The following is a 17,101-nucleotide window of genomic DNA, read 5'->3' as shown; positions in this document are numbered from 1 at the left end:
GGAAGGAGGGAGGGGGTGGGAGGTTATGGTGTGTGACACACTTGTTGGAGGCTGGACAAAATTATAAGAGGCACTTTACCTAACAAATGCAGTGTAACCTGTTTCTCTGCACCCTCAATAAATCTTCAACAACAAAAATAAATAAAATAAAATAAAATTAAAAAAGAAATCTGTACATGCTCAGTACAGATGCAACCATTTACTTCTTGACAGTATTTTTGATCTGTGGTTTGTTGAATCAAGGGTGTGGAGCCCATGGATACAGGGGGCTGAGTTTGTGTATGTGTATAATTTTAACATGAGTTTTCTAGAGGCGAGTTCATAGAAAGATTCTTCTGGTGGGATGATATTTTGCAATATTTTGCATTTTGTTTTGCCCTGCCATTTTGTTTCTTTTATATCTGGGTTGGCTACTTTCCCCCAAAGAACAATGCACATCATAGCTTTCTAAAAATTCCTGAGCTATAATTACAGAAGTAGGTTTATTCAATACCTATAATAATGATAATCAGAAAAGAGCAACTACCTTCTTAGGGTGGCTGGAAGAAAGCCAAAGCAATAGGAGATGTGGTTCTTGCCCTCAAAACACTTAGTGGGGAAATAAAATGAGCTCAAATAAAAATCCTCAGACACTCCACGGCCCTGATAAAAAGAACATGAAATTCGAAAAGCACAACAAAGGCTGGGGGTCTTGAAGGATGAACAGGGTTTAGAAAGGCAGAGAGAATTCCAGATGGAAGAAGTAGGGAAGATGATCTCCACTGGGCAAGGGGTACACAGGGCTCCTCCGCCCATGGGCTTGGTCCAGAGAATTTGGTTTCATTCCTGTGGAAGAAGGACAAGAGCTGCCTTGGGACACCAGAGTGACAGAAGAGGTCCTAGAAGTGGACAAAAGACTGGGAACAGAGGCCTAGGGTGTGACAACATGCTTCAAAAACAAGAACCAAGGTCCCTGCACACTGAATCATCACCAACCAACAACAATACTCTCTGCACATAAAAGATCTCTTCCACAAACTTGCCAGACAATACCTCAACTTCTTTTGCCAAGGTAGCATCAAAGCACACACACAGGGCTAAGTGCCAGAAAAACTGTGCTAGAAAATTGTATGTGCTGTTGGAAAAAATCCATCCCAGAATCAAGAGAGGATCACCAGCAGAGCTTGAATAAAAAGCACTCTAATTGTTCTAATGACATCTTTGCTGTTTCCCCCTTCTGACTATTTTTATATCCATTCAAAGAACTTGCTATTTTTATGAAATAAGAGAGAGATGCACTGGGACTTTACTCTTTGTGACCAAGTGAGCCTGTACATAATAAGTCATGTTTTTCCCTTGAGAAGTTCTCCATCTACCGTGCAAAACTAAAACTATCTATGATGTAATAAACAAATGTTCTAGAAAAGCATGAGCCTCGTACTGTGGAAACATCATCACTATCTATCTGAATGATCTTTGTCTTATTCAAAACAATTCTCACTAGAGTTCCTCCTCCAGAAAGATGTGTATGAAAAAGAGTATGTATGTGGGTGACTGTTTTCATGAGTATGATTGGTGGTTTGGAAGTAAAGGGTTAAAAATTCCAGCAGCAGGGGTCCTCAAACTTTTTAAACAGGGGGCCCTCAGACCGTTGGAGGGCCAGACTGCAGGCCCTGGGACGAGTTGGCCGCTAAGCAGGACAGGTAGCGGCGGCAAAAACACCCAGCGGGTTGGATAAATGTCTTGGGTGGGCCGCATGTGGCCCCCGGGCTGTAGTTTGAGGACACTTGGATAAGGGATGAGAATTCAGTTTCAGGGTAGATTTCAGACTCCTAGGTTGATGCTGTTAATTACAATAGGATCTCTGTAAGTTGACCACCCAAATTGGTCAATATAAGGAATTGTCATTGAGTACATATAGTGCCTGTCCAGTCTGTGAAAATTAGGTCAACTTAAAGAAGTGGTCAAGGTACAGAGGTGGTAAGCTACAGAGGTTCTACTGTATTTGTACCTGCACACATGCCACCTGGATCCCTTGGGTGGTCTTTTGTGCTTCTGGTATAGTATCTCTGAGAACAACTTATTATTGCATGTGAAATCTTTCTAATGCATCTCAGGGACTCCAACTTCTCAGGAGCCTTTGGGAACGTATCACTTCCTCACAATTGCTATACACAAGCTCTCCAACTCTGACATGGCCACATGGTCGACCTTCTTCCTGAACCTGGAAGCCCCCAAATTCTGCTTCTATTCCACAAAGACTTTATCTTCATAGGACGACGATTTTTCTTGGAAAAAGAATAAAACACTTCCTTCTGTTAAGATACTGTAACACCCTAAGTGTAGAATATAAATGTCTTAACACAGTAACTAAGAAAATGCAGTGAAGGCTATGTTAACCAGTTTGATGAAAATATTTCAAATGGTATATAAAACATTGGACCCCATGATTGCATTAATGTACACAGCTATGATTTAATAAATAAAAAAAAGATATTGTAACATGGAGTATGGAAACAATCTAGATAGAAGATATATTTTTGGTCAGAAAACATGCATGACAGTCACTCGGACACCTATATTTTTATTTCCTAAGAAGTCAAAAACCCCTTCCCAGGAGTGTTGAGGAGAAGGGAATATCCAAGCTGGTTCTTGCCAGGTGGGGAGCTGCACACAGGTGGAGAGAACAGAGAAAGAGCCTCCACGGTAAGACCAGGCACCTGTGCAAGGAAAGCACATCACTGTTTTTTCTTAGTCAGTTTTCTACTCAAATGTATCAGGTATGAGAAGAAAATCTATGTAGGCTTTAAGTGATACATGAAGTAGGCATGAAGTGATACATCAGAGCTCATTAATTCTGAACTTGACCTCTGCTATAATAACAGGAAGAAAATCCCTTGGCCATGAAGGGCTTGGGAACCAGAAGCAGGTACCACGTTGCAGAGGAAGCAGAGTTATTGGGACCTTCTGGAATCTGGGTTTAAAAAGCAGTATTCTGCCTTTGGTTTGGTATCCCCCCATCAAGAAGAATTAACATGTAATTCTTGTGTCTCATTATTTGAGTAGTCTGATCAGAGTTACAAGAAATGAGAGTGAGTTTTTACTCTCAATCAAGCAGTTGGGATCTACTTTCAGATTGCCTGTTTCAGAGCAGAAAATGAGATCATTTTCCATTTGATCTTTTTTTTTTTTTTAACTCTTGAATAGAGGTTTCTACACAACCTGGGGCTCATATGAAATAAAAACCACCTTTTATTTAAGGGCCCAGAGAGAAACCTTTATCCAAATAAGGTGATTTGCATCTCTCAAACATTTTAGACATAAAACTTTCTTGGTGGATCCTTAGTGTACAAATAGTGAAATGACCCATGGGAGAGGGAGGCAGGATTGGATAAAGTGGGAATAATATTATACTATGCACAATAATTTTCCTTTTGAGGAACACAAAGAAAATGAGGAATCTCTGTCACAAACCAACATTTGATGGCCTGTGGCCTTCCTGTCACCTATATCAACCTAGCCATAACACTCAAGTCTCATTTTAGTTTCAGAGATTTTACAGTTACTACCCTAAAGAAAAAAAAAGAAACTTTCAAAAAAACTTACAGAACAATCTTAATGGTTTTTAGGTAAAAAAAGGACTAAAAGTGAATAGCTAACAAAAATTCAAGTGAAAGATGTCCTTGATGCTGCATTAAAATGTCATAGATGTCTTTGACATCTATTAGAGGGATGAGAAAAGTCAGAAGGTTGGGCAGCACCTGTGGCTCAAGGAGTAGGGTGCTGGCCCCATATACAGGAGGTGGTGGATTCAAACCTGGCCCTAGACAAAAACTGCATTAAAAAAAAGAAAAGAAAAGAGTCAGAAGGAGAAAGTAAAGATGAACATTAAAACAAAAATAACCATTCAAGTCTGACGAGGAACAAAGCAATAAGAAAAAGGGTTCTCAGTCAGTCCAGCTGGAAGTATTCGAAGTAACATCCAAGTAAACTTGGAATGAATTCAGAACAATTTGTAAAAAAGTCATGAAGAATATTTTCCACTAAAAAATCCTTTTTGCTCTCTCGAAAAAGTTCAACGATAACTCCCCCCCCCAAAAAAAATTATCCACAGCTTTGCTGGAATGAAGTACTTTCTATCATCACAAACAAAATATGCAATAAATAACAGAGGAGCTTCCAATTGATTGCCTGGAATCTAAGAGAAATGAAGCGACCAAAGAGAAAATATGTGAGAATAGTTTTACAGGCAAAATGAGGTGATCAAAAAAAAAGAAAGCAAGGAAGAAGGGCGAGTGTGTTTAAGCCAATATACTACTGGGCAAAAGGGAAACACATGAAGACAGGAAGTAGATTTGAAGCAAGTTCTTCCGGGTGAGCCCCCTCTATCCCTGACTGTGGGAAAGGAGCATTAGGATGAAGCCTGCAAGGACACTAAGGAAGCACGTGGGCATCCGTGAGAGAGGAAAAGGCAAAGGAAGCCAGTGAGGTTTCCACCTGGGCCAGGACTATGACAGCAAGGTGGGGGCAGCCTGCCATGGAACCCACCACCTGATCTCCAGGGACAGGAATGGAATCACGTGGGCATAAGGAGCTGTACATCACTAAGGACAAAGCAGCTCATGCTGCTCTCCAGGGATACACAGAGGGTTTTATTCTTACTCAAAGAGATGACCACACTTAAGCTTTAGCATCATGATCTATTGGCAATCCCAGGAATGTCTTTCATTTAGTGCTTGTTGCCTCTTAAATCAAGAGTCCTGGCTCGGTGCCTGTGGCTCAAGCGGCTAAGGTGTCAGCCACCAACACCTAAGGTGGCGGGTTCGAATCCCCAGCCCGGGCCCGCCAAACAACAATGATGGCTACAACCAAAAAATGGCCAGGCGTTGTGGCGAGCACCTGTAGTCCCAGCTACTTGGGAGGCTGAGGCAGGAGACTCGCTTGAGCCCAGGAGTTGGAGGTTGCTGTGAGCGTGATGCCATGGCACTCTGCCCAGGGGGATAGCTTGAGGCTCCGTCTCAAAAAAAAAAAGAGTCCTTAGGATCTGGTATTAGGAAAAAGCTTGGCTCAGCCAGTGAACGGTAGGCTTCTTCTCATCAAATACAAGGGCTGAAGCCCACTAGCCTTTGTTTTCCTCTTTCTTCTTGCCTGCCTGGAAGTTCAGAAACCTGCCATTTTTGGTTTTGTTCTGTTTTCTCCTGAGACAGGGTCTCATCCTGGGTAGAGTATAGTGGTGTCATCACAGCTCACTGCAACTCAACCCCCTGGGTTCAAGCCATCTTTCTGCCTTAGCCTCCCACGTAGCTGGGACTATAGGTGTCCGCCACCACACTGGCTAATTTTTCTACTTTTCAGTAGAGATGGGATCTTGATTTTGTGCAGATTGGTCTTGAACTCCTGAGCTCAAGCAATCCACCCACCCCAGCCTCCCAGAGTGCTAGCATTACAGGCGTGAGCACCACGCCCAGACCACCTGTTATTTTTGACACTTCTGGATTGTTTCCATGGTCTTAGCTTCCATGTGTGCCTCCCCTGCTCCCCCTACTGCTGAGTCTTTGTTCACTGAAGTTTATAAAATGGTGTTATTAAATTTGTATTTTTTTGTGAGCACAAGTAATTTTTAAGATTAGTTAATATGACTATAATAATGAGAAGAAATGATAATGATAATAAATACCTTAGTACTTATTATCCCCATATTCTTAGGAATCAATTTTGTCCCCAGGGCCCACCCCAAGCACAGTTTTGAGGCATGAAAAAAAAAGTATCCTGTGGTTCCTTGTAGGTTCCACCCCATACCTGGCCATCACCCAGGTGAGCTCTTTTCTCAGACCTGGCCTTCCTCTAGGCCACTTTGTAGCCCGTGACTAGATCTGTTCTCTCTTAGGAATTCCAGGTTCCACATCTATTTTTTTCTATCCAAGAAGACATTTATTGTAAGTCTTAGCCATGTAAGTCTTTTTACATGAATAATGAACAAATTGCTTGTGTAAAACATGCTGAAACGACTTGTAACAGTCAGTGTAGAGCTACAAGGGGACTGGGGCCTATCTGGACCAATACTTTGATTTTATAAAAGATACTAAAGCTGAGATAGACAAAGGGACACATAAAAGTTCCCCAGCCAATCGTGTCACAGTGAAGGGCGTTGACATATTAAAGGCCATGCACGAGAAGGACAATGCTTCACATAAATGAATCTCAAGTAGTGATCCTTGGAAACTGCATCGTCCAAATAGTAGAAAATGGCAAAAATCTTGCCACCACTAATGAGAACAAAAGCACGGAGGAATAAATAAGATCTAGTACTTGGTAGCATAGTAAGGAAACTATAGGTAATTTATTATGTTGGATTAGGAACACAACATAAAGAAATGATAAATGCTTAAGGTGATAGATACCTCAATTACTCCATTTGATCATTACACATTGTATACTTGTGTCAACATATCTTATATGCCCTATAAATAGGTATAAGTAGTATGTATCCTAAAATTTAAAAAATCAAACAAAAAATCTTGCCACCAATAAATGACCAATGAAAAGAGACATAATCTTCTGTCATAAACTTCAAGGAGGCCCAGGAAAGAAATGAAAGATTCTACTTTAGCCTCATGGGTGTTTGACATAAACAGAGGAAGAAAAGGTAATCACATTTAGCCATGACCCTTTGGGAGAGCACGAAGAGTAAAAGGGAAGAGAATTATTACTTAGAGGCAGATATACCTATCTCCTTGCAGCCCACAGAAATGTAAAAACAGAGCCAACACTTTTTTCTTCTTTTTGGCTGATAGGAGTGGAAAGAACTGCTGAAGACGAGTGAGATAAGGGAAATGAGGAAATGGGCTGGATTCTTTCTGCTGTTCCAGGCTTAGCCCTCACAGGAGGGCCCCCTCTGACTGCCAAATACCTCTACCCCCAGGAAAAAGGATTCTGAAAGTGAGCCTGGAACAACTCACATTTCCATCCATGGCTCAGAAGAGCCACGAAAACCCTGAACTTCAACAAAGGTTGTACAAAGCCCTGGTTGAGTTCTTTACCCCCTCCATTTTTTTTTCACACTTCAAATAAAGGGAATAGAATAACACCTGTTCTCAAAATATAATAAATAGTTCTTGGTCAAGATCAGGAGAGAGCCAATCCGCCCGTATTATGTTAGAGTAAACAGAAAGCCTGGGGCGTCCTCTGCAAAGGATACAGAGAAAAGACAAAATCATGGCGACCAAGAGTAGGGAAAAAATTAGGGGAGAAAAGGAAGAAAATTAAGAAAGAAATAGCATTTAAAGCAAATGAAAAAAAAAAACTTAGTCTGAAAGAAAACCTAAACAGAAGAAAATTTCTCATAAATGTTTCATACCTTCTTAACAAAATTATGAATTTAATTTTAAAGGTCCAAAGAGGAAATGATGAAAGAAAACAGAATAAGATCAGCAGGCACATTATGTGCTCAGAAAATAAACTGACAGCCAAAACAAACAGGAGTCAGACTTTAGAAATAACAAGTTACAGAATAGATATATTGAAAAATCAAATTACTGACATAAAAGAAAGGCTTACGTGAAAGCAGATGAGAGGTGAAGGCATTGAAGAAACCAGAAGCTAATAAATGGAGAAGAGCCGGGAAGTAGACAGCTGTGTTCAGGGAGCAGAGAAATTCAATAAGCGAAGCAGGAGACATACTCAAAATAAAACACCAAAATATCTTCCTGAAGTGAAAAAACCCACAAAACAAAAGAGGAAACTGGACTCCAGGAAGATGGGACAGGAGACAAGAGACGCTGAGATGACACATATCCTGACTAAGTGAATGTGTTTGGAGACTGAAGAAGGAATTCTTCAGGCATTCAGGCAAAAGTCAGTCATTTTCAGGAGAGAAAAAGTAATTGGTCTTAACATTCCCCATGATACCATTAAATGCCTGAAGAATGTCTATAGAGTTATGAGGAAAGAAATTGTGTCCCAAGAATTTTTTTTTCTATCCAGCAACCATGCAAAATTTACTTATTTCTTTTCATTTATTTATTTTTTTGAGTTTTTTTTTTAACAATTTATTTATTTATTTTTTGCTGGGGCTGGGTTTGAACCTGCCACCTCTGGCATATGGGGCCGGCACCCCACCCTTTTGAGGCACAGGCACTGCCCAAGTTTTTTTATTTTTTCAAAATACTATGAAGGTACAATTTTTAGGTTACATTGAATTGTCAGTTTTTACTATAAAGCACTATCAAAATAACAAACAGACATCCCATTCTCAAATACTTATGGTTCTTCCTCTTGAATTGTTATTTTTTTTTTTTTTTGGCAACAGGGTCTTGCTCTGTTGCCCAGGGTTAGAGTGTCATGGAAGAATCATAGCTCATCATAACTGCAAATTCCCAAGCTTGAGCAATCCTCCCATGTCAGCTCCTAGGTAGCTGGGATGATAGGTTCACATCACTATGGCCAGCTAATAGTTTTTAAGTTTTTGCAGAGATGGGATCTTGCTGTGTTGTCCAGGCTAAAAAAAAACTTCCAACTAAGAATTCAGGTACAGAAAGTTATTGGAAGAGGTCTGCTAATGAATACATTAAGTCCACTTAAAGCCAGAGCTACAAGCATAGGAACTGTAGTTACAGAACAGAACAAATATAGACATTGCAAACCCTGACAAGGTCAAAATGATAGAGAGCTAACAAAAATCAGGAAGCAGAAAGTGTAACTGTTTTGATTTCTCTTTCTTAGTGCAATTTTCCAATCAATCTAGTCTAAATTAAAGTATGTAGTAAAAAATACATAATAATTCTAATTTTTTTTTTTTGCAAAAATCACTTGGTTAACTTTAGAGGGATCGCTTAGGAACTAATGTGTTATAGTAAAGACATTCAAGTTGAGCAATTTTCTTTGCTATACTTTAGATTCTCTTTTATAAATTTAAGAAAGATAATTTTTAGTTCTTTAATCAGAAATAGAATGTACAGCACATCTCATGTTGCATTAAACTCTTCCCAACTAGACAACTATTCTCCTATCTGCATCTGTGTGTATCCAAAGATAGGGGCCTGTAATGATATTCAACTTAGAGGCCTGTAATGATATTCTACTAATGTTAATAATGGTTAGTTCTGGGAGGCAGGACCTGGAATGACTTTTAAAAATAATTTAAATATAATTAAATTATAATAATTTAAATAAATAGAATTTGTTTCATATTGCTTATGCATCTTATAGCCAAGTATCACATAAATTAAAAAGTCATTTAGCTAGGAGATGTGGTGGGCGCCTGTAGTTCCAGCTGCTTGGGAGGCTAAGGCAAGAGAATGGCTTGAACCCAAGAGTTGGAGATTGCTGTGTGAGCTGTGACACGGCACTCTACTGAGGGCATGGTGAGACTCTGTCTCAAAATAAAATAAAATAAAAAGTTATTTTTAAATTATAAAGCCCAAAACAAATTTTCACTGAACCGTTAAACAAAATGTAAAGCATGTGATAACTACATAAAAATTTACCAAAAATAAATAAATAAATAAAAATCACACACAGTGCACCTTTAGTTAATAGTTTCTGGTCTTGGGATTGAAAGAACTTCATAAAGACAGTATCAAATATTTAATAAGTAGCCCCTTATATTCTCCTAGTAATTTTGTGGTTGTAATAATTGCATTTAAATATTTAATTGATCAGAATTACTTTGGGTTTTGGTATGAAGGAAGAATTAAATCTTTTTTGCAATGTTTGGTTAGTTGTCCTAAGTCTAAGCCCTGGTGCTTTGAAATGCCACCTTTACAAATCCAGAATTAGTTCTTATGCAGAATTAAATACTCTCAGGTATATACTTTCTTTCATCCCATTCTTTCAGAGACCTTAACATGCTCAGAAACTCCTTGATTACAGAGTAAACTGCCCACTCAACCTTCTGCTCAAATGTTATCTGTCTTGGGGAGACCCACTGGTGTCCCCCTGTCTCTTGTCTATATTTCCACAGCAGCACCCAGCTCTGTAATCACAGATTCTCCTTTCTGTGAATCTTAAATTCATCTTCTTATCCCTCCCATTTGGACAATGTGTCTGGCACACGCAATAGGCTCTCAAAAGAGCCTCTTCAAGTGACAAGTCTTTCCCCAACCCACTCCTTTTCCTACCAACATGAGCAACGAACATCTAAATCGTAAAAGTCAGGGGGAAAAATGCCCTAACACTTTTGTGTTTTATTTTTTTTTAAACATTAACTAGGATTATATTTCATTTTACCATCTCCATTTTGGAGCCTTGTAAGCTTCTAATTTTACATTTCTCACCAATCAATACTTGCCTTTCTGTTTTATTCCTATTGTTAATGACTTCAAATTCTCATGACATGGCACTAAAGAAACAATTGCGTTTTCTTTTATTAGCTTGATTGTGGTAATAAAATACTCAAGAGAATCTTGCTTTTTCAGGCCACCTGAATCCTACTCTGAAGACATGGTTCTTCACTGAAGAGACATTTGTATAGTGTAAGGATCACCTTACCCAGCTGGCATGCCCACTGGCTGGCCTATGAACAGAATCAAAGGCCAGGACCCTTAATCTGCCAATCTGTAGGCAGCTTCCTAGCCAAAGGAACTTGCTCTGACCTTGTCCTGGCTACAGGCATATCAGCTGCTGAGAGTAATGATGTGACTTAACACCCAGCAACAACTACAGGTTCATTGTTCTCATGATGTAATGTTTAATCAGCCAATGGCACCCTGCCATTCCGAGGAGAAGATATATAGACAGAGAACACAGAAACAGCAGAGGTAGGCTGAAAAAAGCCCAAACCACATAAGCCCTAAGTTCAACATTGGGCCTGGGGGGCCCCCAGCAGTTAAGTGATTGGCCTTCTAGAGCTGGGAACAGATTAACAGTTTAGCCCATCCAGATTGGACTATATCATGGCCAAAGGCACAATCAAGCTAATAATAGAAAATGTTTAAGGATTAGAGAACATGAAAACAGGTGGGGAAATGGGAGCTGCTGTACCCAAGGGACAGGACAAGGGACAAGTGACAGCTGTCTTCACCTACTTGAAAGCTGGTCATGTTTAAGAGGAAATGGATTTGTTCAGTCATTTCTCCAGAGCCCAGAACTAGGCCCACTCAGTAGAGATGACAGGGAGGCAGACTCCAGGTCCAAACAACAAAGCACTTTTTATCTAGAATTGGTCAACCAAGAGGCAGCCTGCTTTGTAAAGTAGGAATCTACCTCCTTTGCCTAGAGAGAACCTACATCAGGGCTGTCACACAGAGAGTCTGAGTAAGGGAAGTTTAGACCAGAAAATCCAAGGATTTTCCTAAGACTATTTGCTTCTGATCTTAATACACACACACACACACACACACACACACACACAAATGAGTTACCCTTTAAGTTAAAAAAAAAAAGCATATTCAAGAACAAGAATTTCAAGAAGTATCAATCACACCCTTATTCTGATCACTATTGTCTTTTTTTTTTTTTTTTTTTTTAAAGACAGAGTCTCACATTATCACCCTCGGTAGAGTGCCATGGCATCACAGTTCACAGCAACCTCCAGCTCCTGGGCTTAGGCAATTCTCTTGCCTTAGCCTCCCAAGTAGCTGAGACTATAGGCACCCACCACAACACCCAGCTATTTTTTTGTTGCAGTTTGGCTGGGGCTGGGTTTGAACCTGCCACCCTTGATATATGGGACCGGCGCCCTACTCACTGGGCCATAGGCACCGCCCACTACTATTGTCTTTTAATAATGTGAATTTAATAGGACTAAATCAGCTTGACCTCTCAAGATTAACGATTAGATAATAAAATTTTCTATCTTTAAAATAAGCTGGCTAAATAAGTCAGCTTGTTACCCTCAGCCAATATGTGTATGTTAGCCATCGCAGCTTATAAGATCCAATATGGTACAATAAAAGGCTTAAAGACACATATAGAAAACTATATTAGCGTATCTGAAAATAAAACCCCACTTAGTGTTATTGTGGGGTAGCTACAAAATGAGTGCTTGAAACTTGCTTTGCATAATCCTAAATTTAAGCTCGGATGTAATGCAGGTCAGAATGAAATAGAGATTCTGAGTCAATCCATTCCAACTACGAATGAAACAGCCCAGAACTGAGCAAGAGCATCCTCTAGCATGAGTCCCTTGTCAGTGTGAGCTCTGTCGTCAGCAAGCTGCTCTGGGCTTCTCAAGACTTAGCACAACATCGCTTGGTCACTTGCTTGCCTTCAAGAGCCTCAGTTCCTGCTGTCCCCAAGCCTGAGCCCAAGTGCACATCAAAAGGGAACACAAAGGCATTAGCTCATCTTGTTGGGGCCTGATGCAAACTCAGTCCTTCCTCCTTTTCACTCTTGAAGACAAATACGCTTATTGGGGAGTTTCCTAATCACTGTAGGGAAAGGCAAATACAAATGATAAACTTTAGATGAAGAAAACAGGGTTGAACCAGAAAAAGGGGCCTTTGTACTTGGCAGGGGAAATGAAGGAGATGAGGGGAGGTGATATCAGAGTTCTCACGTGTACTGCACGGAGGCAGGCAAACACACGAGCACGCACAAACCTGAAATTCTGCATGAACTGCCGGAACTTGTCCACCCTTTTTGCTAGCGGCACGATCACGTTGATAAGAGTGTTGGCCATGTCGAGTCTTTCTTTTTTCACTTTCATGATGGGGCCAAACGGTCGGAACAAGACAAGTCGTTTGAATTCGTGTTTGTGGTCTCCTTTGAAGGTGAGCTCATACAAAGTGCCCTTGTCCCTTTCTGTTCGGTAGATCCCTGTCGGGAGAAGAACAAGGGAAGACAGTTGTCAAAATGAACCTTGGCCCAAGGAGTCTTTTCTAACCAAGCTCTAGCACGAAACGCCTTTGAAAAAGTTAAGATTGAAATCTCTCCATCTAACAGTTACTAGAAAACCCCAAATGCTCCCAATTAAAACTACCCAGAGAAATAAAAGTATCAATTTAAAGATCACAGCTATGAAGACTTCATAAAAAGCATGGGGAAAAGCTTGTCATGTTGGATTCAAAGCTGTATTTATAGTACATGGAGGCATTTAAAAAAATAAAAAAAGCTGTCAGGAAACATGCCAAAATAAGGCTGACTGTGATGTGGAGTGGGGCGATGTGTTTTTTTCTTTGGTGCTATTATCCAAATTTTCTGCAAGATGATTAGAAGAGTATCAACATCATTATATTTAATTTTAAAAGTATGTGTTAAAATTATCTCTTAGAAATTATGATTAGGATTAATTACGGCCATTTAGGGTGGACTGCCCGGATGTATTTTGGGAAACGTGGGAGTAGCTCAGGGCTGGTCACGTGAGTTGTGGAGCCCTCTGGAAGCTTCTAGAAATGTTAAAACAGACAACACGTAAAGCATGGAGTACTTTGATGAGGGCACATATCATACTTAGCTTCCTATCTTCTTTCCCTGTCTTTAAGCAGTGTGGCTCAGAGCTTCAGAGCACACACTCTCAAGCTAGACTGCCCGGGCTCAAATCCTGGCCCCCCAGGTTTTCTTTGGGACATTACTCAACTTTCTGCATCTTTTCTTCCCCACAGGTCCTCCGAGGAATATACACTCTTGCAAAGAGGTTAGGACAGTACATGACACTTAGCAAACCTTCAGTGAATGTTCACTGTCACCCAAACCCTCCTTCTGAGGAGGAACATAAGTAGGAGGGGCTCGGTGCCCATAGCACAGGGGTTATGGCACTGGCCACATACACCAAGGGTGGTGGGTTCAAACCCAGCTTGGGCCAGCTAAACAACGACAACTGCAACAAAAAAATAGCCAGGCGTTGTGGCAGGCGCCTGTAGTCCCAGCTACTTGGAAGGCTGAGGCAAGAGACTTGCTTGAGCCCAAGAGTTTGAGGTCATTGTGAGCTGTGATACCACAGCACTCTACCCAGGATGACATAATGAGACTGTCTCAAAAAAGATGCTGGAGAGATGTCTGCCTATGTGTCCTTCAAATTGTGCTCCACCCTGCCCTTGGTACTAAAACCCCACATAGCATCCTTCTCAGGCACAAGATTTGAACTCAGCATCTCGGCTGCCCTCTCAGCACAAGACCCTGGAGGGCCTAGAGAACAGGATTTCCCTAATAAGGAACCAACAGCCTGGTGCCTATGGTCCCTTTCCCTCCCAATATCACTGTATTATGAGTGTTTTCTCTACAGTCAGGAGCAAAAATGCAACAATGGAAACATTCAGTGGTCACTAGAAAAGCTCTTCTCTTTGACTTATTTAGTAGGCCCCCAACCCACAATTTTGCTTTTTGACACAGAGAGAGAGGTGAGAGACATTCCTGTGACTTATTCCAGTGTACTGTTGTAACTGCTCTATTTTATTATCAGTTACTATTGTTAATCTCTTACCATGCCCTATTTATAAATCAAACATTATCATAGGTACGTTTATGTAAGAAAGAGCCCGGTATTTAATACATGTAGGATTCGGTGTTATCTATGGTCTCAGGCATCCGCTAGAAGTCTTGGAACGTACACCCTGGGGATAAGGGCATGTTTTCTATTTCAAGTATCCTACTTCCTCTTAATCCCTCCACTAGCTAAGAATGTACCTCCCAGTCTCTGAGTAGCTCCAAAAATCTCCAGGGGAAAGTGTCCACCTACAGTCGGTTACAGTGTCCCCAGATCTCTCACAAACCGCATCTCCTTTCTTCCCCACGCTCCCTCTTCTTGTCTTTTGTGGGAACTACACATCTTCACAAGCATTGCCAAGTTCTCGTCTCTGTTCTTCCCATTATAGAAGCTTTTCATCTCACAGCCCCTGTTTACACCCTCTTTGATCCTGTTCAAGGTTCGGAGCTCCTGGAGTTACCCCAAAGAAGAAAGAGCCTGACGCTGAGAATTTTCCAGGTCATCTCGCATCTCCCAGCTGTTCTGGGCCTGCTAGAACATCCAACAAGCCCCTGGCAGTGACGACGGGTGGTAGAAGGACCCTGGCACAGAGTTACAAGGACTAAGTTCTCTTCAGAAGGCGTCACTGATCCCTTAGGTAACAGGAAATACTACTTACCTGCCCTCAAAGTCAGAGAGGCTGAGAGAGTTTTGCTCAACTCACATTGGAAAAGAATCCAGTCCCTGCAGGGACCAGACATGGAAGAAAGACGGCTCATTTCCCAGGGAGCCCAAAGGACTTCTTTGAAACATTAAGTGGTTCCCTTCAAAGTCTGTTACTTCTTTCAAGCAAGTTAATTCTTTCCACCATGGAAACACACTGTTTCGCCACCTCTGATGTTGCCGGAGTAACGAGGTGAACCACCAACTCCCAGGTCCAGACGTGGTTGAGCTGAGTCAGAAAGGACCCACGTTTGGTCACAGAGGGCGTTATCAGCACACCTGAAACAGGCCTGCTGGTGTGGGTGCCCACGCCTCGTCGCATTTCTGTACCAGCAGCATAACTTCTCTACACAGCAATGAACATGGAAATGACAGCTGACGGTTTAACGTGCACATGAAAATGTACGTGGGACGGAGGGGTGGTTTTTACAACTGAGTCATTTTCCTTCTCAGAGACAGGATACGAGTCATTAATGTTTTAAAATCTAAATCCACAGAGTTGAGAATATGGGGTACAATCTACCTAAACCTGTCTCGAGAGAGACATGGATTTATAAGGAACACAGAGGATGCGATACTTTCTACTCATAAAGATTCCATGACTCTATGACCGCCCTGGAGTGTCTGCACATCAGCCCAGTGTGACAGAGACCCCCAGGCACGGCCAGCAGCTCGGGTGCCCATGAGAAAGGTCACAGCACTCAGACTCACTTGGCTCACTACAGTCCAAGCTGCTTTCTCATCGTCTCCCACACGCTCTGCTTTAAAACAGTCCCTACATTATAGCATATCTCCCCATATTCTAATTATTTTAATTATGTCTTATGAATCTGATTTTAGATCCCTTACTTTCATCTATTTAAAAATGTTATTTAAAATTCTCTTGCAACCTGCATCCACCAAACCCCACAGCCAGCCATTCACCCGCCACGCCCACACTCCCACCCCAGCACAGAGAAAGCTCTCTCTGTCCACTTCTGACATAAAGACACCACCCCAAAAGAATCCTTTTGGGTCCTGGAACTCTTTAATGGTGGAAGCACAAAGAAGGTGAGAGAAAGGGGGGTGGAGGCAAGCGGAGGCAGGAATGGTTTTTCAGCCAATGAACTGGAACATGCAAATAGAAGATGCAAATCGAGGCAGCCACAGTGACATGCCCCTTTTGATATTATACAGAGTAGCATCATTTTCGATACTATACAAGTGAAAGGCCAATATCAGAACTTAAGAACTGGCTTAGATCTTTTTCCTTCCTCCCATCCAGAGGAGCTAAGGTTACTTCAAGTTTGGCATGATGATTCTCTATGCCAATGCCCCAATGCCCCAATGCTCATCTTACTCTACTCCACCAATCAGGCTTCAGGGCCACCAACTTGGCAGAATCATCTGCCTGTAGCTCCAGACATAGCTCTGTGGTGTATTCCTGCAAATGTCTGTTCCTTCTGGAGGTCAGGAGCTAACCAGACAACACAGGCTGGTCTCTGTGCCCTATCTTCAACCTGACCTTGGAAATCATGAGACGGCAGAGCAAGGAGAATACTGCTCCCAACTCCCACTTCCTTACCATCATCAACACACATATACACAGGCTGTGGTCAGTGCTGCACTGCTGAGCCTGTGCAGAGCTTCTCAAACCTGTCTGCAAATCATCTCCATTCTCTGTCTTTACACTCATGCTTGTCTTTTCTTTTCTTTTTTTTATTTTGAGACAGAGCCTCTTTTTGTCACCCTCGGTAGAGTGCCATGGTGTCACAGCTCACAACAACCTCTAACTCTTGGGCTTAAGCAATTCTCTTGCCCGAGCCTCCCAAGTAGCTGGGACTACACAATAGCACAATGCCGGGCTATTTTTTTTTTTTTTTAACTGCAGTTGTCATTGTTGTTTAGCAGGCCTGGGCTGGGTTGGAACCATGGGTGCCGCCATGCCTGCCTTTTCTACCTTACTACATGGGCCTGGGTCTCCCAGCTGGACACCTGCCATCACCTGCCAGTCCTCATTGCAACTCCAGGTTCCAACCCATCCCACACACGCACTCCTGCCCTTCAACTGTCCACGAT

The 17,101-nt window shown here is 41.6% G+C and overlaps 1 protein-coding gene across 1 annotated transcript in view; it reads right to left on the bottom strand.

Annotated features, from left to right (window-relative positions):
- CSGALNACT1 (chondroitin sulfate N-acetylgalactosaminyltransferase 1) overlaps positions 1-17,101 on the bottom strand; it is a 160,026-nt gene that overhangs the window by 26,027 nt on the left and 116,898 nt on the right. Inside the window, exon 3 of the mRNA XM_003794000.3 lies at positions 12,519-12,735. Coding sequence (XP_003794048.1) covers positions 12,519-12,735 — 217 coding nt within the window. The remainder of the gene's footprint in view (positions 1-12,518; positions 12,736-17,101) is intronic.

The sequence above is a fragment of the Otolemur garnettii genome, unplaced genomic scaffold, assembly GCF_000181295.1.
Source record: "Otolemur garnettii isolate 467f Iridium unplaced genomic scaffold, OtoGar3 scaffold00074, whole genome shotgun sequence".
Lineage (NCBI taxonomy): Eukaryota > Metazoa > Chordata > Mammalia > Primates > Galagidae > Otolemur > Otolemur garnettii.
Note: the sequence above shows the minus strand (reverse complement) of the source record. Positions and strands in the feature narration are given on the sequence as shown.